A 22,060-nucleotide genomic window follows, 5' to 3' on the forward strand; every position below is an offset into this window, starting at 1 on the left:
AGCATCAGTTTGAAGTTCCCTCTGTTCACACAGTCCTTCGCTCTCCAGCAAAAACCCTTAGCTCTCATGCCAGTTACTCTACAACTCATCTCTAGGAAATCAGCTCCTTCCCATCAGCACCAGGCATTTGAAGCCAGGAATAACTCTGGCCTTGATAAGTAATCTCTTGAGAGTCTCATCTACGGGAGGGATCACACATGGAATTCTGGAGCAAACAAGAGCATTATTAATTCAGCCTTTCTTCCACAGAGCAGAGGACAACCACCCAGGGCTGTGCTAGACAGAGCCATCAGCAACCCACCCCAACTGTCACGAGTATGGATGGCCATGGTACAAAAAGTCTATCCCTGAGCAAGAAAGAGGGTTCAGGATGCCGGTCTGCTTATGTGAAAGGCAGAGAGCAAGAGCCGGCAGAAGTAAGCTGAAGGAGAAAATTCACGGCTTTGTTGAATCAGGGTCTCTGCTGCCAGCAGAGAAAGCAGAGCAAAAAGCCCCACGGATTGAACCACTCTCCCTCCACTGCAATTATGCTAGCTCATGCCCACAAAACTGTTCCACCAAGTGGAGCAGGAAAAAGGCTTTAAAACTTACTGGGTTTTACCCTTAGCTGAGTTCCACCTCCAAAGATGACTCGGTTGCCATAATTACTCACACAGTGTTTGCCTTCACAACAAAAACCCTCTAAGTCACATGTCCCCTGCACTAGCTTAGTCCTTCCAAAGCTGCGCGTTGCTGGCTGGACACTTCTTTTACAACAGCCACGGCTGGTTATCCCTTTCAGCTCTGACAGAGGTGACCCCTGAGTCAATCCTTGTCCCAGGGAGTGAAAAGATGTGGGATTATGATCACAACTCCTTTCTCAGCCCTAAAAAATCAGCCCTAAAAGCAGAGATCTTCCCCTGGACCCTCCTGCTCAAACCTTCAAAATGTCTTTCTTGGTTCTGGCTGCTGTATCTTTCTCTCTCTCTCTCTCTCTCTCTCTCTCTCTCTCTCTCTCTCTCACACACACACACACACACACACACACACACACCCCATCCCTGTGCAAACCAGTTTCTAAGACAGCTCAGCTGGTTTTAGTTTGGGGTTTTTTGCTGGTTTTTATTTTCCAAGTAAGGGATGTGACTTTCCTATCCTTCTTCCTTCAGCCTGGTATTCTACCTACCAGGTTTCACCATCAGCTGTGTCCCGCTCCCAAAGGCAACTTTCCAGGTGGATGCTGTAATCACACAATGACACATCCACTAACAAAAACCGCACACAGCTTTTACTCCGTAAAACAGTGCAAGGTTTCCCATAGAGATCAAGGGGGTACAAAAAGATGCTCCTTTGGGGCACAATGAAGGCCAGTGAACACAGAGCTACTCACTGGGTTTCACAGAAAGTCTGCTTCCGTGCCCAAAGGTGAGCTTGCCAAGCCCTGCCCCTGCAAATTGCCACAGCCATGGCCAGCTTTACAACAACCCCCAGTTAGCAGAAAGCAAACGCCGTCACTTGCAGAAGAGGCTGACATTTGTCCTTCCCAGCAGAGTATGGAGAAAACAGTGAAAAACAAGGGAAATTACTAGTTCCTGAGCTATGACAGCATCCTTACACACACACCAGGCTAATACACAACTGCTTTTCCTCCAACACTGCCCTTGCCCACAAGGCTGGCAGCGCTGCCTTTGAACCCCTTCAGGAGTGGCCAGCGCTGCTCAGGACATGGCTGATGAGACACACGCGTTTGTCTCAATCTCACAGCACTTACAGGCCTTTGCAAAGAGATTTCTCCCCTTCCCAAAGACAAACCTTCTGCCTGCTCCCCCTCCTCCCACAGCAGCTCACAGCTTTTCCATCCCCAGAGAGAGGGTACAGGGTTGTGCGTGCTCACAGGAAGGCTTCCCACAATTTAACCCTGGACGTTATTGCCTTGGACATTTCAGCCCTGCAGGGGGAAAAAGTAGCTCTGAGACTACTCACAAGGCTTCACACTTAGCTTTGTCCCAGCTCCAAAGGTGTACCTGCCTGCACCGACACTCACAGCAACAAAAGCCATTACACAAACGCTCTCCTCTCCCCAGAGCAAGGAAGCCCTTAGTGTGGCTGACAAGGACTTTCCCAGCGCAGCACAGGTGACACTGTCCCAAAAATCATGCAGGCCTCAAGTTGAGGTTTATTCTGTCCAACCACAACCTCTTTAAAGATGGCACTGAAGGCATTCTTGGAGCCCGTGAAGGGAGACGAGGCAATTTCACTGGCTTGGCTGTTTTGAGGGTCCTTCCACCTGTGGCTGTCTGCTCAGCTCCTTTCACTGTCCACACCTTAGCCAGGCTGACAGCAAGTATCACAATGATCTGCAACTTTTCTCTCCCTGGTGATGCCCAGAAAAACAATCGACACACCAAGAGCTCTTTGACATGACTGTCGGGAAGCATTTGCACTGAGCATGATCTGAACCTTACCTGAGTTACCTCAAAGTCCTAAGGTAAGGAACGGAACTGAACCCCCTTTACCTATCCCCCACAGCCTTCCACAGCCATACACAGGTACTGAGCACAAGTTGGCCAATCTGTCTCTCTTTCTGAAAACATGCCTGTATTTCTGATTGCTTCCAGATTATCAGCACCCTGGAGCCCCGTATCAATAGCAGGTTCCCCTAAATACCAGAAGTCCTCCACCTCAAAACGCTTCTAGGCTCAAGAGTATCTTGAAATAGCACCTATGTTCTCCTTCCCATTTGTAATGTGAACCACATAAAAGAAGTACGTCTAAAGGGCGTTACGGTGGACACACAAGGGTTTTTGAAAGAGGAGACACAAGAAAGTTGCACACTCACTGGGCTGGATGGACAGTCTGGTCCCTGAGCCAAATGTCAGCTTGCCGTAGCCGGAGCCCAAATCCCACAGCATTTCCTTCCATAACAAAAAGCCCAGCAAGCCCCTTCAGAACCAGCACCTCTGTCCAAAGCCTGTACTCAGCCATTGCAAGGCTAGGGAAAAACAAATCCTCCGTGTCTTTCTCCCACACCTCTGACTTTCTTTCTGACCTTAAGCTGCCTAAGAGTGGCAAAGCAGCAAGAGGAGACAGCACAGAGTGGAGAAGCAGGAGAAGAAAACGTACTTGGCAGAACACGTAGCTTCGTCCCTGGCCCAAACTGGAATTTTCCTGCTTGCTGGTCACACAATGCTATACACTCTGACAAGAACCCAAGGCTCACTCTGGTCTCTCACCCGCTCTGGTTTCCTTTTGTGAGGAGTGGGAAGAGCCCCTTGCACAGGAGACAGCATTTGCCTTGGGAAGTGCAACACCGAGAAGAGGGAAAGAGGAAAACTCAGGGATGACTTCCTTAGGCTGCTGCTTGGAGAATACCAGTCATTCACTGGCACTGGGACTTTTCAGGACAGAGTGCCAAAATGGCTTGGTCTTGTTTTCTTTTGCAAAAGAGACAAAGCACATTCTTGCCACAGCTTTTCTAATTTACTCTGACCACTCTATGCTACCATTATGCTCTCTTCCCTTGCAATGTCCAACAGGTTTCTAGTTTAGCAAAAACATAAGTTTTCTCTGACTTTACCTTATGATTAATTTCCTTCCCATCTGTAACATGACCGAGATAAAAGAAGTACATCTACACGGCCCTGCAGTGGACAGTCAGGGTTATCTGTCCATCAGTTTCCTAGCTCAGCAACAACACAAGCTCTCCCTGAGAGATCTGCTTACCTTTCCTCTCCTGTGTACTTGACCTGTTGCTGGAGCACACCCTGAAGACAATATTGTCAGGCAGGATTGCAACATGCAGGCTTTAACCCACATACTTGGCCAGACAGTTACTTTGGTCCCCGAGGCAAAGGTGAATTTCAGGTTGTTGTGACCAAACCAGAGCACTTGACAGAAGCCCAGAGGCTTGGCTACAGGATGGAGACACCTCCACCAGTCCGGCTGTGCTGGCAGCCTCTTCATCTACACCCTGGTGAGCGAGCGGGATGCTCACTCTCAAGTGGAAACCTGCTGCATGTCTGCAGAGTGGGTCAGTGGTGGGCAATTTCACTGGCTTGGCTTTTTTGAGGGTCCTTCCACCTGTGGCTGTCTGCTCAGCCACGTTAGGTTCCTCCTTTCACTGTCCACACCTTAGCCAGGCTGAAATCAGCCAGGAGCACCATGTCTAGAACACATTTCCCTAAGTAGGAGAAATCTTCCACCTTGAAACACTTTGAGGCACGGAGCACCTTGCAATATCACCTATGTTCTCCTTCCCCTCTGAAAGGTGATCCTGATATAACAACGAGATCTACGGGGTGCTTCAGTCTACTCTCAAGTAGTTTTGACAAAGGACACACAAAAAAGCTGCACACTTACTGGGCTGGACAGACAGTCTTGTCCCTGAGCCAAAAGTCACCTTGCTGTAGCCAGAACCATCATCACACATCATTTCCTTCCATAACAAAAAGCCCAGAAAGCTCCTACAGAAGCAGCACCTTCCCCTAAACCTTTACCCAGCCATGCCAGGTCTACGAGGAGCAGCAGAAGAGTCACAGTGCTTCCTACTGCAGCACAAACCCTGTTGGGATGCAGTAGAGTAGGACAGCCTCCCCATGGGGCAGCTGGGACATTTGGGAGCAGGCATGTGGCCACTTTGTCCCACACAAACTAGGAGCAAGGATTGTTTTGGACCAAGTTGGCACTTTCCCTAAAAGCAAAGTCCATCACTAGATATGGTTTCACATAAATGACCAAACACCTAGACACGCTTCTGCTGTGAACCACCTCAAGAAAGGCCACAAATAAAACAGAACACAGGAGCAGTGTTGGACTTACGTGGTCTGATAGTGAGTCTTGTTCCAGAGCCAAAGACAGTTTTGTATGCACCAGCTCCCGTGGTCACACAGCATTTCCTCTCTCAACAAAAACCTTCCCAAATACTTGGCAAAGCTGCGCACACACAGCCCAACTAGACAGTGCTGACTGTCACTCCGAGTCAGCTATGTGCTGAAGCAAAGACCTCCCTGATCTGTCTGCGGGATCAAGAGCACCACTGGACCTACGGGTACAAACCCTGTTTGGGAGGACTGTTGCTCCTGCCCTCAGCCAAAGCCTTTCCTGGCGGGAAGCAAGCGGCATGTAACCCCACGGCTGAAGAGCCACCAGCCCAGGAAGAGGTGCTGGAAAGCCCGCTGCCCCTTGGCCAGTGAGTAGCTTGGCCACGCGTGGAAGGAGAACACAAGAAAGTGGCGGCACTTACTAGGCAAAACCTGAAGTCGTGTCCCTTGGCCAAGTGTGAGCTTGCCGGAGTTCACACTGTGGTTTTTGGCTCAACAAGAACACAAGCTCATCCACGTCCTTAGAGAGAGAGAGGCAATCCCTGCTCTTGGCGAGCCAAGCCCCTGGCTTTGCTCCCCCATAAGCAGAAAACTTTCAGCAGACATCCAGACACGCTGTACGCTGCAGTAAACCACCATCCACTGGTGCCTACTTCTGCCAAACCGGGACTGATCCTCTTGCTGAGTAAAGGAAGGGTAGGCTGGGAAAGGAGGGCCCAGTAGAGCCCGGCTCAGGAAAGGCCCTGGCCATTCCGTGCTCTACCAGAGCCCGGACCGAGCCTGCTCTGATCAGACAAAGGTCAGTGCTCAGGGATGTGGAAAGGGAGGACTGGGATAACAGAGCACAAGAAAAACACCCCACTGGGCAGCAGTGGTACTCACTGGGCTTCACAACCAAACGTGTCCCCGTCCCCAGCATCAGTTTGAAGTTCCCTCTGTTCACACAGTCCTTCGCTCTCCAGCAAAAACCCTTAGCTCTCATGCCAGTTACTCTACAACTCATCTCTAGGAAATCAGCTCCTTCCCATCAGCACCAGGCATTTGAAGCCAGGAATAACTCTGGCCTTGATAAGTAATCTCTTGAGAGTCTCATCTACGGGAGGGATCACACATGGAATTCTGGAGCAAACAAGAGCATTATTAATTCAGCCTTTCTTCCACAGAGCAGAGGACAACCACCCAGGGCTGTGCTAGACAGAGCCATCAGCAACCCACCCCAACTGTCACGAGTATGGATGGCCATGGTACAAAAAGTCTATCCCTGAGCAAGAAAGAGGGTTCAGGATGCCGGTCTGCTTATGTGAAAGGCAGAGAGCAAGAGCCGGCAGAAGTAAGCTGAAGGAGAAAATTCACGGCTTTGTTGAATCAGGGTCTCTGCTGCCAGCAGAGAAAGCAGAGCAAAAAGCCCCACGGATTGAACCACTCTCCCTCCACTGCAATTATGCTAGCTCATGCCCACAAAACTGTTCCACCAAGTGGAGCAGGAAAAAGGCTTTAAAACTTACTGGGTTTTACCCTTAGCTGAGTTCCACCTCCAAAGATGACTCGGTTGCCATAATTACTCACACAGTGTTTGCCTTCACAACAAAAACCCTCTAAGTCACATGTCCCCTGCACTAGCTTAGTCCTTCCAAAGCTGCGCGTTGCTGGCTGGACACTTCTTTTACAACAGCCACGGCTGGTTATCCCTTTCAGCTCTGACAGAGGTGACCCCTGAGTCAATCCTTGTCCCAGGGAGTGAAAAGATGTGGGATTATGATCACAACTCCTTTCTCAGCCCTAAAAAATCAGCCCTAAAAGCAGAGATCTTCCCCTGGACCCTCCTGCTCAAACCTTCAAAATGTCTTTCTTGGTTCTGGCTGCTGTATCTTTCTCTCTCTCTCTCTCTCTCTCTCTCTCTCTCTCTCTCTCTCTCTCTCACACACACACACACACACACACACACCCCATCCCTGTGCAAACCAGTTTCTAAGACAGCTCAGCTGGTTTTAGTTTGGGGTTTTTTGCTGGTTTTTATTTTCCAAGTAAGGGATGTGACTTTCCTATCCTTCTTCCTTCAGCCTGGTATTCTACCTACCAGGTTTCACCATCAGCTGTGTCCCGCTCCCAAAGGCAACTTTCCAGGTGGATGCTGTAATCACACAATGACACATCCACTAACAAAAACCGCACACAGCTTTTACTCCGTAAAACAGTGCAAGGTTTCCCATAGAGATCAAGGGGGTACAAAAAGATGCTCCTTTGGGGCACAATGAAGGCCAGTGAACACAGAGCTACTCACTGGGTTTCACAGAAAGTCTGCTTCCGTGCCCAAAGGTGAGCTTGCCAAGCCCTGCCCCTGCAAATTGCCACAGCCATGGCCAGCTTTACAACAACCCCCAGTTAGCAGAAAGCAAACGCCGTCACTTGCAGAAGAGGCTGACATTTGTCCTTCCCAGCAGAGTATGGAGAAAACAGTGAAAAACAAGGGAAATTACTAGTTCCTGAGCTATGACAGCATCCTTACACACACACCAGGCTAATACACAACTGCTTTTCCTCCAACACTGCCCTTGCCCACAAGGCTGGCAGCGCTGCCTTTGAACCCCTTCAGGAGTGGCCAGCGCTGCTCAGGACATGGCTGATGAGACACACGCGTTTGTCTCAATCTCACAGCACTTACAGGCCTTTGCAAAGAGATTTCTCCCCTTCCCAAAGACAAACCTTCTGCCTGCTCCCCCTCCTCCCACAGCAGCTCACAGCTTTTCCATCCCCAGAGAGAGGGTACAGGGTTGTGCGTGCTCACAGGAAGGCTTCCCACAATTTAACCCTGGACGTTATTGCCTTGGACATTTCAGCCCTGCAGGGGGAAAAAGTAGCTCTGAGACTACTCACAAGGCTTCACACTTAGCTTTGTCCCAGCTCCAAAGGTGTACCTGCCTGCACCGACACTCACAGCAACAAAAGCCATTACACAAACGCTCTCCTCTCCCCAGAGCAAGGAAGCCCTTAGTGTGGCTGACAAGGACTTTCCCAGCGCAGCACAGGTGACACTGTCCCAAAAATCATGCAGGCCTCAAGTTGAGGTTTATTCTGTCCAACCACAACCTCTTTAAAGATGGCACTGAAGGCATTCTTGGAGCCTGTGAAGGGAGACGAGGCAATTTCACTGGCTTGGCTGTTTTGAGGGTCCTTCCACCTGTGGCTGTCTGCTCAGCTCCTTTCACTGTCCACACCTTAGCCAGGCTGACAGCAAGTATCACAATGATCTGCAACTTTTCTCTCCCTGGTGATGCCCAGAAAAACAATCGACACACCAAGAGCTCTTTGACATGACTGTCGGGAAGCATTTGCACTGAGCATGATCTGAACCTTACCTGAGTTACCTCAAAGTCCTAAGGTAAGGAACGGAACTGAACCCCCTTTACCTATCCCCCACAGCCTTCCACAGCCATACACAGGTACTGAGCACAAGTTGGCCAATCTGTCTCTCTTTCTGAAAACATGCCTGTATTTCTGATTGCTTCCAGATTATCAGCACCCTGGAGCCCCGTATCAATAGCAGGTTCCCCTAAATACCAGAAGTCCTCCACCTCAAAACGCTTCTAGGCTCAAGAGTATCTTGAAATAGCACCTATGTTCTCCTTCCCATTTGTAATGTGAACCACATAAAAGAAGTACGTCTAAAGGGCGTTACGGTGGACACACAAGGGTTTTTGAAAGAGGAGACACAAGAAAGTTGCACACTCACTGGGCTGGATGGACAGTCTGGTCCCTGAGCCAAATGTCAGCTTGCCGTAGCCGGAGCCCAAATCCCACAGCATTTCCTTCCATAACAAAAAGCCCAGCAAGCCCCTTCAGAACCAGCACCTCTGTCCAAAGCCTGTACTCAGCCATTGCAAGGCTAGGGAAAAACAAATCCTCCGTGTCTTTCTCCCACACCTCTGACTTTCTTTCTGACCTTAAGCTGCCTAAGAGTGGCAAAGCAGCAAGAGGAGACAGCACAGAGTGGAGAAGCAGGAGAAGAAAACGTACTTGGCAGAACACGTAGCTTCGTCCCTGGCCCAAACTGGAATTTTCCTGCTTGCTGGTCACACAATGCTATACACTCTGACAAGAACCCAAGGCTCACTCTGGTCTCTCACCCGCTCTGGTTTCCTTTTGTGAGGAGTGGGAAGAGCCCCTTGCACAGGAGACAGCATTTGCCTTGGGAAGTGCAACACCGAGAAGAGGGAAAGAGGAAAACTCAGGGATGACTTCCTTAGGCTGCTGCTTGGAGAATACCAGTCATTCACTGGCACTGGGACTTTTCAGGACAGAGTGCCAAAATGGCTTGGTCTTGTTTTCTTTTGCAAAAGAGACAAAGCACATTCTTGCCACAGCTTTTCTAATTTACTCTGACCACTCTATGCTACCATTATGCTCTCTTCCCTTGCAATGTCCAACAGGTTTCTAGTTTAGCAAAAACATAAGTTTTCTCTGACTTTACCTTATGATTAATTTCCTTCCCATCTGTAACATGACCGAGATAAAAGAAGTACATCTACACGGCCCTGCAGTGGACAGTCAGGGTTATCTGTCCATCAGTTTCCTAGCTCAGCAACAACACAAGCTCTCCCTGAGAGATCTGCTTACCTTTCCTCTCCTGTGTACTTGACCTGTTGCTGGAGCACACCCTGAAGACAATATTGTCAGGCAGGATTGCAACATGCAGGCTTTAACCCACATACTTGGCCAGACAGTTACTTTGGTCCCCGAGGCAAAGGTGAATTTCAGGTTGTTGTGACCAAACCAGAGCACTTGACAGAAGCCCAGAGGCTTGGCTACAGGATGGAGACACCTCCACCAGTCCGGCTGTGCTGGCAGCCTCTTCATCTACACCCTGGTGAGCGAGCGGGATGCTCACTCTCAAGTGGAAACCTGCTGCATGTCTGCAGAGTGGGTCAGTGGTGGGCAATTTCACTGGCTTGGCTTTTTTGAGGGTCCTTCCACCTGTGGCTGTCTGCTCAGCCACGTTAGGTTCCTCCTTTCACTGTCCACACCTTAGCCAGGCTGAAATCAGCCAGGAGCACCATGTCTAGAACACATTTCCCTAAGTAGGAGAAATCTTCCACCTTGAAACACTTTGAGGCACGGAGCACCTTGCAATATCACCTATGTTCTCCTTCCCCTCTGAAAGGTGATCCTGATATAACAACGAGATCTACGGGGTGCTTCAGTCTACTCTCAAGTAGTTTTGACAAAGGACACACAAAAAAGCTGCACACTTACTGGGCTGGACAGACAGTCTTGTCCCTGAGCCAAAAGTCACCTTGCTGTAGCCAGAACCATCATCACACATCATTTCCTTCCATAACAAAAAGCCCAGAAAGCTCCTACAGAAGCAGCACCTTCCCCTAAACCTTTACCCAGCCATGCCAGGTCTACGAGGAGCAGCAGAAGAGTCACAGTGCTTCCTACTGCAGCACAAACCCTGTTGGGATGCAGTAGAGTAGGACAGCCTCCCCATGGGGCAGCTGGGACATTTGGGAGCAGGCATGTGGCCACTTTGTCCCACACAAACTAGGAGCAAGGATTGTTTTGGACCAAGTTGGCACTTTCCCTAAAAGCAAAGTCCATCACTAGATATGGTTTCACATAAATGACCAAACACCTAGACACGCTTCTGCTGTGAACCACCTCAAGAAAGGCCACAAATAAAACAGAACACAGGAGCAGTGTTGGACTTACGTGGTCTGATAGTGAGTCTTGTTCCAGAGCCAAAGACAGTTTTGTATGCACCAGCTCCCGTGGTCACACAGCATTTCCTCTCTCAACAAAAACCTTCCCAAATACTTGGCAAAGCTGCGCACACACAGCCCAACTAGACAGTGCTGACTGTCACTCCGAGTCAGCTATGTGCTGAAGCAAAGACCTCCCTGATCTGTCTGCGGGATCAAGAGCACCACTGGACCTACGGGTACAAACCCTGTTTGGGAGGACTGTTGCTCCTGCCCTCAGCCAAAGCCTTTCCTGGCGGGAAGCAAGCGGCATGTAACCCCACGGCTGAAGAGCCACCAGCCCAGGAAGAGGTGCTGGAAAGCCCGCTGCCCCTTGGCCAGTGAGTAGCTTGGCCACGCGTGGAAGGAGAACACAAGAAAGTGGCGGCACTTACTAGGCAAAACCTGAAGTCGTGTCCCTTGGCCAAGTGTGAGCTTGCCGGAGTTCACACTGTGGTTTTTGGCTCAACAAGAACACAAGCTCATCCACGTCCTTAGAGAGAGAGAGGCAATCCCTGCTCTTGGCGAGCCAAGCCCCTGGCTTTGCTCCCCCATAAGCAGAAAACTTTCAGCAGACATCCAGACACGCTGTACGCTGCAGTAAACCACCATCCACTGGTGCCTACTTCTGCCAAACCGGGACTGATCCTCTTGCTGAGTAAAGGAAGGGTAGGCTGGGAAAGGAGGGCCCAGTAGAGCCCGGCTCAGGAAAGGCCCTGGCCATTCCGTGCTCTACCAGAGCCCGGACCGAGCCTGCTCTGATCAGACAAAGGTCAGTGCTCAGGGATGTGGAAAGGGAGGACTGGGATAACAGAGCACAAGAAAAACACCCCACTGGGCAGCAGTGGTACTCACTGGGCTTCACAACCAAACGTGTCCCCGTCCCCAGCATCAGTTTGAAGTTCCCTCTGTTCACACAGTCCTTCGCTCTCCAGCAAAAACCCTTAGCTCTCATGCCAGTTACTCTACAACTCATCTCTAGGAAATCAGCTCCTTCCCATCAGCACCAGGCATTTGAAGCCAGGAATAACTCTGGCCTTGATAAGTAATCTCTTGAGAGTCTCATCTACGGGAGGGATCACACATGGAATTCTGGAGCAAACAAGAGCATTATTAATTCAGCCTTTCTTCCACAGAGCAGAGGACAACCACCCAGGGCTGTGCTAGACAGAGCCATCAGCAACCCACCCCAACTGTCACGAGTATGGATGGCCATGGTACAAAAAGTCTATCCCTGAGCAAGAAAGAGGGTTCAGGATGCCGGTCTGCTTATGTGAAAGGCAGAGAGCAAGAGCCGGCAGAAGTAAGCTGAAGGAGAAAATTCACGGCTTTGTTGAATCAGGGTCTCTGCTGCCAGCAGAGAAAGCAGAGCAAAAAGCCCCACGGATTGAACCACTCTCCCTCCACTGCAATTATGCTAGCTCATGCCCACAAAACTGTTCCACCAAGTGGAGCAGGAAAAAGGCTTTAAAACTTACTGGGTTTTACCCTTAGCTGAGTTCCACCTCCAAAGATGACTCGGTTGCCATAATTACTCACACAGTGTTTGCCTTCACAACAAAAACCCTCTAAGTCACATGTCCCCTGCACTAGCTTAGTCCTTCCAAAGCTGCGCGTTGCTGGCTGGACACTTCTTTTACAACAGCCACGGCTGGTTATCCCTTTCAGCTCTGACAGAGGTGACCCCTGAGTCAATCCTTGTCCCAGGGAGTGAAAAGATGTGGGATTATGATCACAACTCCTTTCTCAGCCCTAAAAAATCAGCCCTAAAAGCAGAGATCTTCCCCTGGACCCTCCTGCTCAAACCTTCAAAATGTCTTTCTTGGTTCTGGCTGCTGTATCTTTCTCTCTCTCTCTCTCTCTCTCTCTCTCTCTCTCTCTCTCTCTCTCACACACACACACACACACACACACCCCATCCCTGTGCAAACCAGTTTCTAAGACAGCTCAGCTGGTTTTAGTTTGGGGTTTTTTGCTGGTTTTTATTTTCCAAGTAAGGGATGTGACTTTCCTATCCTTCTTCCTTCAGCCTGGTATTCTACCTACCAGGTTTCACCATCAGCTGTGTCCCGCTCCCAAAGGCAACTTTCCAGGTGGATGCTGTAATCACACAATGACACATCCACTAACAAAAACCGCACACAGCTTTTACTCCGTAAAACAGTGCAAGGTTTCCCATAGAGATCAAGGGGGTACAAAAAGATGCTCCTTTGGGGCACAATGAAGGCCAGTGAACACAGAGCTACTCACTGGGTTTCACAGAAAGTCTGCTTCCGTGCCCAAAGGTGAGCTTGCCAAGCCCTGCCCCTGCAAATTGCCACAGCCATGGCCAGCTTTACAACAACCCCCAGTTAGCAGAAAGCAAACGCCGTCACTTGCAGAAGAGGCTGACATTTGTCCTTCCCAGCAGAGTATGGAGAAAACAGTGAAAAACAAGGGAAATTACTAGTTCCTGAGCTATGACAGCATCCTTACACACACACCAGGCTAATACACAACTGCTTTTCCTCCAACACTGCCCTTGCCCACAAGGCTGGCAGCGCTGCCTTTGAACCCCTTCAGGAGTGGCCAGCGCTGCTCAGGACATGGCTGATGAGACACACGCGTTTGTCTCAATCTCACAGCACTTACAGGCCTTTGCAAAGAGATTTCTCCCCTTCCCAAAGACAAACCTTCTGCCTGCTCCCCCTCCTCCCACAGCAGCTCACAGCTTTTCCATCCCCAGAGAGAGGGTACAGGGTTGTGCGTGCTCACAGGAAGGCTTCCCACAATTTAACCCTGGACGTTATTGCCTTGGACATTTCAGCCCTGCAGGGGGAAAAAGTAGCTCTGAGACTACTCACAAGGCTTCACACTTAGCTTTGTCCCAGCTCCAAAGGTGTACCTGCCTGCACCGACACTCACAGCAACAAAAGCCATTACACAAACGCTCTCCTCTCCCCAGAGCAAGGAAGCCCTTAGTGTGGCTGACAAGGACTTTCCCAGCGCAGCACAGGTGACACTGTCCCAAAAATCATGCAGGCCTCAAGTTGAGGTTTATTCTGTCCAACCACAACCTCTTTAAAGATGGCACTGAAGGCATTCTTGGAGCCTGTGAAGGGAGACGAGGCAATTTCACTGGCTTGGCTGTTTTGAGGGTCCTTCCACCTGTGGCTGTCTGCTCAGCTCCTTTCACTGTCCACACCTTAGCCAGGCTGACAGCAAGTATCACAATGATCTGCAACTTTTCTCTCCCTGGTGATGCCCAGAAAAACAATCGACACACCAAGAGCTCTTTGACATGACTGTCGGGAAGCATTTGCACTGAGCATGATCTGAACCTTACCTGAGTTACCTCAAAGTCCTAAGGTAAGGAACGGAACTGAACCCCCTTTACCTATCCCCCACAGCCTTCCACAGCCATACACAGGTACTGAGCACAAGTTGGCCAATCTGTCTCTCTTTCTGAAAACATGCCTGTATTTCTGATTGCTTCCAGATTATCAGCACCCTGGAGCCCCGTATCAATAGCAGGTTCCCCTAAATACCAGAAGTCCTCCACCTCAAAACGCTTCTAGGCTCAAGAGTATCTTGAAATAGCACCTATGTTCTCCTTCCCATTTGTAATGTGAACCACATAAAAGAAGTACGTCTAAAGGGCGTTACGGTGGACACACAAGGGTTTTTGAAAGAGGAGACACAAGAAAGTTGCACACTCACTGGGCTGGATGGACAGTCTGGTCCCTGAGCCAAATGTCAGCTTGCCGTAGCCGGAGCCCAAATCCCACAGCATTTCCTTCCATAACAAAAAGCCCAGCAAGCCCCTTCAGAACCAGCACCTCTGTCCAAAGCCTGTACTCAGCCATTGCAAGGCTAGGGAAAAACAAATCCTCCGTGTCTTTCTCCCACACCTCTGACTTTCTTTCTGACCTTAAGCTGCCTAAGAGTGGCAAAGCAGCAAGAGGAGACAGCACAGAGTGGAGAAGCAGGAGAAGAAAACGTACTTGGCAGAACACGTAGCTTCGTCCCTGGCCCAAACTGGAATTTTCCTGCTTGCTGGTCACACAATGCTATACACTCTGACAAGAACCCAAGGCTCACTCTGGTCTCTCACCCGCTCTGGTTTCCTTTTGTGAGGAGTGGGAAGAGCCCCTTGCACAGGAGACAGCATTTGCCTTGGGAAGTGCAACACCGAGAAGAGGGAAAGAGGAAAACTCAGGGATGACTTCCTTAGGCTGCTGCTTGGAGAATACCAGTCATTCACTGGCACTGGGACTTTTCAGGACAGAGTGCCAAAATGGCTTGGTCTTGTTTTCTTTTGCAAAAGAGACAAAGCACATTCTTGCCACAGCTTTTCTAATTTACTCTGACCACTCTATGCTACCATTATGCTCTCTTCCCTTGCAATGTCCAACAGGTTTCTAGTTTAGCAAAAACATAAGTTTTCTCTGACTTTACCTTATGATTAATTTCCTTCCCATCTGTAACATGACCGAGATAAAAGAAGTACATCTACACGGCCCTGCAGTGGACAGTCAGGGTTATCTGTCCATCAGTTTCCTAGCTCAGCAACAACACAAGCTCTCCCTGAGAGATCTGCTTACCTTTCCTCTCCTGTGTACTTGACCTGTTGCTGGAGCACACCCTGAAGACAATATTGTCAGGCAGGATTGCAACATGCAGGCTTTAACCCACATACTTGGCCAGACAGTTACTTTGGTCCCCGAGGCAAAGGTGAATTTCAGGTTGTTGTGACCAAACCAGAGCACTTGACAGAAGCCCAGAGGCTTGGCTACAGGATGGAGACACCTCCACCAGTCCGGCTGTGCTGGCAGCCTCTTCATCTACACCCTGGTGAGCGAGCGGGATGCTCACTCTCAAGTGGAAACCTGCTGCATGTCTGCAGAGTGGGTCAGTGGTGGGCAATTTCACTGGCTTGGCTTTTTTGAGGGTCCTTCCACCTGTGGCTGTCTGCTCAGCCACGTTAGGTTCCTCCTTTCACTGTCCACACCTTAGCCAGGCTGAAATCAGCCAGGAGCACCATGTCTAGAACACATTTCCCTAAGTAGGAGAAATCTTCCACCTTGAAACACTTTGAGGCACGGAGCACCTTGCAATATCACCTATGTTCTCCTTCCCCTCTGAAAGGTGATCCTGATATAACAACGAGATCTACGGGGTGCTTCAGTCTACTCTCAAGTAGTTTTGACAAAGGACACACAAAAAAGCTGCACACTTACTGGGCTGGACAGACAGTCTTGTCCCTGAGCCAAAAGTCACCTTGCTGTAGCCAGAACCATCATCACACATCATTTCCTTCCATAACAAAAAGCCCAGAAAGCTCCTACAGAAGCAGCACCTTCCCCTAAACCTTTACCCAGCCATGCCAGGTCTACGAGGAGCAGCAGAAGAGTCACAGTGCTTCCTACTGCAGCACAAACCCTGTTGGGATGCAGTAGAGTAGGACAGCCTCCCCATGGGGCAGCTGGGACATTTGGGAGCAGGCATGTGGCCACTTTGTCCCACACAAACTAGGAGCAAGGATTGTTTTGGACCAAGTTGGCACTTTCCCTAAAAGCAAAGTCCATCACTAGATATGGTTTCACATAAATGACCAAACACCTAGACACGCTTCTGCTGTGAACCACCTCAAGAAAGGCCACAAATAAAACAGAACACAGGAGCAGTGTTGGACTTACGTGGTCTGATAGTGAGTCTTGTTCCAGAGCCAAAGACAGTTTTGTATGCACCAGCTCCCGTGGTCACACAGCATTTCCTCTCTCAACAAAAACCTTCCCAAATACTTGGCAAAGCTGCGCACACACAGCCCAACTAGACAGTGCTGACTGTCACTCCGAGTCAGCTATGTGCTGAAGCAAAGACCTCCCTGATCTGTCTGCGGGATCAAGAGCACCACTGGACCTACGGGTACAAACCCTGTTTGGGAGGACTGTTGCTCCTGCCCTCAGCCAAAGCCTTTCCTGGCGGGAAGCAAGCGGCATGTAACCCCACGGCTGAAGAGCCACCAGCCCAGGAAGAGGTGCTGGAAAGCCCGCTGCCCCTTGGCCAGTGAGTAGCTTGGCCACGCGTGGAAGGAGAACACAAGAAAGTGGCGGCACTTACTAGGCAAAACCTGAAGTCGTGTCCCTTGGCCAAGTGTGAGCTTGCCGGAGTTCACACCGTGGTTTTTGGCTCAACAAGAACACAAGCTCATCCACATCCTTAGAGAGAAAGGCAACCTGTCTTTGCATGGCCATGGCACAAAATGTCCATCCCTGAGCAAATGGCTTCTGGGCCCCACACTGCTTACCTGAAAGGAATTAAGTATATTACTTACAGATGTAAATAATTGAGGGCATATCTTAGTAGACTTTTCTTCAACTCATATCACTAGCATGATTTTTTTGTATCTTTCCTTTTTTGTACAATTTTGAGCAGAAAATTGTTTAAAACTTACTTGGTTTTACCCTTAGCTGCACTCCGCTTCAAAGGTGAATTTGTTTCCATAGCTACTCACACAGTATTTGTCTTTAAAATAACCCCCCCTTTTTTTCTCCTCCAGCAGCTTATTAGTTCTTGCTTGGCATTTCTTTTAACTTATTATATCCAAGTAAATTCTTTGGCAACTTTAACTTAGATTTCTCTTAAAGATTTTCCTAGTTGACGATCTCTTTCATTTTTGACAGATATGACCACTCCGGTAAGTTTTGTCCTTCATTTGGGTGAAGAAATGCCACAAGGATTGACAGCAAAATTCCTCCTTCACCATTAGATTAACATTAAAAGCAGAGATCTCCCCCTGGACCTTCCTGCACATAATACAAATCTTAAAAATACCTTTCTTGATTCCCCAAAGAATGTCCTGCTTGTTCGGATCTCTTTCCAAGACGGCCCAGCTTTTTTTGTCAAGGAGTGAAAACCTGGACAGAAACCTGTCTGTAGTCAGAAGCAGGAGCAGCAGAGCAAAATGTAAGACAGTTTTCCCAGCAGATACAAGAACTGCAGCTTCTGAGAATTAATGAGGACAAGTTTCTGGGCAATGGAAATAAAAGGACAGTGAGTGCCCCTGCAGGTCTGGGAGATTTCTGGGAACATGTAGTGGTGAAGAGAAGGAATATTTGGGGTATGACTCCTCTTTCCAGGTGTGGAAAACTATGACTGATGTGCTTATTATTTTTTGGAGAAAAAGAAATACGCAGCATACTGTCCATTGGGATGAATGCTCTCTCTCGGTCCTCTCACAAGGACAATTGACAGTAAACGCTGCCCAGAAAATTATTATTATAGTCATTAGTCCAGAACCTGTGTTAAACTCATTTTGAACATTCACAAATGTTATAGCTCTCGATGCACAGAGGAGAGTCCAGTCCTCCAAATATATATTTAGCTTTATAATGATTTTTTTTTTCTTTGAGGCAAGGTCAAGCTTTACCTTTGATTGCCCAGAGAAGAAAAGAACAATGGAATTTTAATGACTGTTTCACAGAAAGGGAAATTAGGCTTTCCTATCCTTATACCTTCAGGATTTCTACCTACCTGGTTTTACTATCAGTTGTGTCCCACTTCCAAAGGTGACTTTCCAGTTGGATGTTGAATTCACACAGTGACACATCCACTAACAAAAACCACACACAACTTTTGGTTCAGACAAGTATATGTGTTTTTCAAAAGAGATCAAGGGGGAAAACAGGTGTCACCCTTGTCACATTCCTTTGACTCCAAATTAGGATGCCTTTCTAGTTGCATGCCTCTGACCTTTCCACAGAAATGCAGATAGAAACAATTCTGAAATGCATGAAGTAGAAAATCAAGTCCATTACTGTTAGCATAATGCAGTTGAAGCTCCTTGGACAATTTTTAGGTACAATAATTTTTGCCATAGTTAGGAGGACAGGAGAATCTCAGCCTTTCATTTATAATTCAAAACAACTATTTGTTTTAAGATGTACCTGATTTCATAATTGGTTTTGTGCCTCTCCCAAAGGTGAGTTTCCAGGAAAACTCATTTGTCCCACAGTAATAAACCTCTGTTTAAAAATTGTAAATGAGAGAAACCTCAGCCTTTAAAATCCAGAACACATTGCCAGACATATCAAAGTGGGATGAAATTTCCACCATTTTAAAAAGCATCTAACATAGTTGTTTCTAAAACTTCTCATGGTCTAAAGAAGGAATTGAGACAGATCAGCCAGCTAGAGTTAAGCAAGGGATGAGATCCATAAGAGAAAGAAGCTAAATAAAAATAGAAGGAAACTCCCACAGAATTTTTCTTGTTTATTCAGTTGGCAATGAACCCAGTAAGGGATCCAAACCTAAGAAGCTATTTTCACCTAATCTTTTGAGCAAAGATTATTCATGAACACTAATCTCAAATATATTCCCCTGTAGGGTTCATCCTGACAAGCATGGTGCTTGCACAACACAAAGGTCATTCACTGATTTTAGCAGAATCACATAAACATGACAGCTAAGTTAAAATCAAATTGTTTAGAATGTGCTCTTCTTCCCCATGCCCTCTTTCCTTTGTATTTTAAAGAAGATTTTGCCTCTGTATTTTAAGGAAGATCTGACAAAAGACCTGAAGTACTCTGTCTTTCCTAACCGTATTGGTGAAGAGATACCTACTGGGCTTTATCAGCAGCTTGGTTCCTTTTCCGAAGATGAGACTGGCTGCATTTCCTGAATATACACTGCCAAAAGCTCCCTTACAAAAACCCCCATGCTCTTCTGCACACTTCAGGTTCCATGGCAAGAGACTCTAGTCTTCAACATAAAACTATATGTGCAAAATGCCTGTTAGATATCCCCACAATATGAAGGCTGGGTTGTCTCTTCTCTGCTAGCAGGTTTCACATCAATACTTTTTACAAGTCAAGAAAGATGAAGTGCCCTTAATATGGGATGTTTTGGCATAGCCAGGAATAAGCTAATATCCTCTGTACAGAAATCATACAGTTAAGATTTATTGTCAAAGCTGTGCCTTGGTAAAGAGAGAGAAACATTATGAGAAGCACTTCATTCCCCCAGTCCTGAACAGTTTTGCAGAGGACGATGTAACTGAGCAGTCAGAATGTCCGGCTAGGACACCTGGTCCAGTATTTCACAGGAGCAGAACTTCTGCAGGCTCTTCTCTCTATGTTAATGCATATTAAATCACTCTTTTTAATACGGCAAAGACTTCCTGATTCTCTGAAGACCCATCTTCTCCTCTCTTTGCTCATGTAATTCCACACATGGGTAGGCCTTGAGGTACTCTTCAAAAGGGATAAATGAGAAAAGCACAAGGAAAATCCATTCTTTTATACTGTCTGCAGTGGCTTTTTCTACCAATTCCACAAAGCTCAAGCAGCTTGAGAAATGAGACAATTCTGTAGTTTGGGGAAAGATTTGTCACAGCTCTCCTGGCACTCCATGCTGATTTACACTGTTTTCATTTTGCTGGGAATCTAGTCCTTGTTCCTTCGTGTGAGTAGAAACTCTCCACTGTAATTACTGTAAGAAGGACTCATACCAGCTCTCCATAAACTATTACTATCAGACCTTATAAAAAACCTCAGATTTTTCTTGCAGCTGTCTTTATACTACATGCTCCAGCCACACTATCATTTTAGCCCTAGAAGCAGTAGATATATAAGTAGACTCTCTTCCCATGATTGATATGTACTATTAATTTCAAGCACCAGTTTCTCCAATATCTCTCAAGATACTTTTGTTCAGATCATGCACTTACTTGGTTTAACACTGAGTTTTATTCCTTTGCCAAACTGCAACTTGTAATAACTGGTTCCTGAATTCACACATCATTTAATTCCTTTGCAAAAATCTTTCCTACATTATAGTTGTACACAAAACAGGGAAATGCCTGATCTGTGATGATTTCTGCACAGGAATGAACCAAGATGATCCCATCCTAGACTTAAGCAACCCAACAAAGAAAATCTAGGCATATATTTGAAATCTCATTAAAACGTTTCCATTCTGTAAGCTACCTGGACAGGATAATGCTTGCATCCTAACTACAAGCCTTCATTCTTTTTTCATCACTAAGAGTTCAGATCTTACATGCAGACTAAAATATAAATGAGACAGAGAAAAAACTTGCCCTTTCAGTCAAGTAATTAACCATAATCCTAATGAATTTCTGTGAATTATATGCACTTTTAAGCTATTCATTGCATATACTGTGTGGTCCCACATATGTTTAAGTGAATGAGTTGTTTATGTAAGGTTTTTGGAATGCAATCCCACATAGTCCTCCTTTTCACACATCATCAGAGCATAAATCACTCACTGCATTTTTAATAGGATCCAGATCAAGTCAAAGTCTGTAGCTGAATTAACCTACAGATTGGGGTGCCCCCTTACTAAGAAAACTTTGGGTTTCCTCCTATCATTTTCTACATATCACTTTTTATTACCACAATGTTCCCTACCCAGTATTTTCTGCCCTTTGGAAAAGAGAAATACTTCTCACAGAATTCAGCAGAACCACACCTTCTCAACTATGAATCTAAAGCAAAATCTGACAGAAATACCATTCTGATCACAAATCAAGAATCAGGAATTACTAAGGTTATTTAACCTGACCCCTACGTAATACAGGCAAGAAAAGTAAGTATAAGATTGCTGCAGCATTTGAGATTGTCACAACAGAAGAAGAAGGACACTTTACAGATTGACATTATGGACCAACTTGAGCTGGGTACATTTGCAAAATAGCTTTGGAAAACTTCAGATATTTTTTGTTTTATTTCAGAGCAAGTGAAATTGGTCCTTCAAACTGTATTTTCATGTCCTTCAGTAAATTTGATCACCTTACCCTACTGAGTCGAGGCTCCCTGGCCTTTGACTAGCTTCCAGTTTTCAATTTCTCTCACCCCACACTTTATCTTCAAAGCCAGATAGATCTCCACATCTTGAAGAGTATGAAGAGAAAAAAGATAAAAAAGCTGAATGCCATTAACTAGACTACACTTGTTTGGTGTCACAATTAACTGTGTCCCTTATCCAAATATCTGATTTCTTCCTCCTACAGTTGTACTGCCTGAGAGTCCTCTACAAAAATCAACGCTAAAGTTTGAACTTAAGAATTTCTTGGCTAAAAGCATCCCGGTGAGTCCCAGGACCTGACTATAAAGAAAAAAATGTGCCTTTAATAGCACAAAATGGAAAAAAAAAAGAGTCATATATAAATAAATATTTTATGGGGAATGCTGTCTGGACTGTTTTTCTTCCTTTTCTCCTCAGATATTTTCTTTAAACTAAAACTGCAAACTGGAAATGTCTTTCTTATTAACAAAAGACTTTTCTGATTTATTTCTAGTAAGTGAAAAGAAACTTCATTTTACTTTACTGATTTCTGTTTCTCAGGTATATCTGTCTCTCAACAGCAGCACAAATGACCATTTTATCACGGGTATTCAACAGACAATGAAGTCAATCAACCCAGTAAAACAAGATAACGTTTTAAATAGCTTGAATATCTAAGCCTAAAAGAGAGGTTCGTTAAACTTCCAATTACTTCTTAATTGCTTAGCTTGCATG

General features: G+C 47.0%; 1 protein-coding gene across 1 annotated transcript in view; it reads right to left on the minus strand.

Annotated features, from left to right (window-relative positions):
* LOC104638263 (M1-specific T cell receptor alpha chain-like) overlaps positions 1-22,060 on the minus strand; it is a 487,043-nt gene that overhangs the window by 20,157 nt on the left and 444,826 nt on the right. Inside the window, 1 exon segment of the mRNA XM_075775044.1 lies at positions 15,757-15,832. Coding sequence (XP_075631159.1) covers positions 15,757-15,832 — 76 coding nt within the window.

This window comes from Balearica regulorum, chromosome 24 (assembly GCF_011004875.1).
Source record: "Balearica regulorum gibbericeps isolate bBalReg1 chromosome 24, bBalReg1.pri, whole genome shotgun sequence".
NCBI classification, from domain to species: Eukaryota; Metazoa; Chordata; class Aves; order Gruiformes; family Gruidae; genus Balearica; species Balearica regulorum.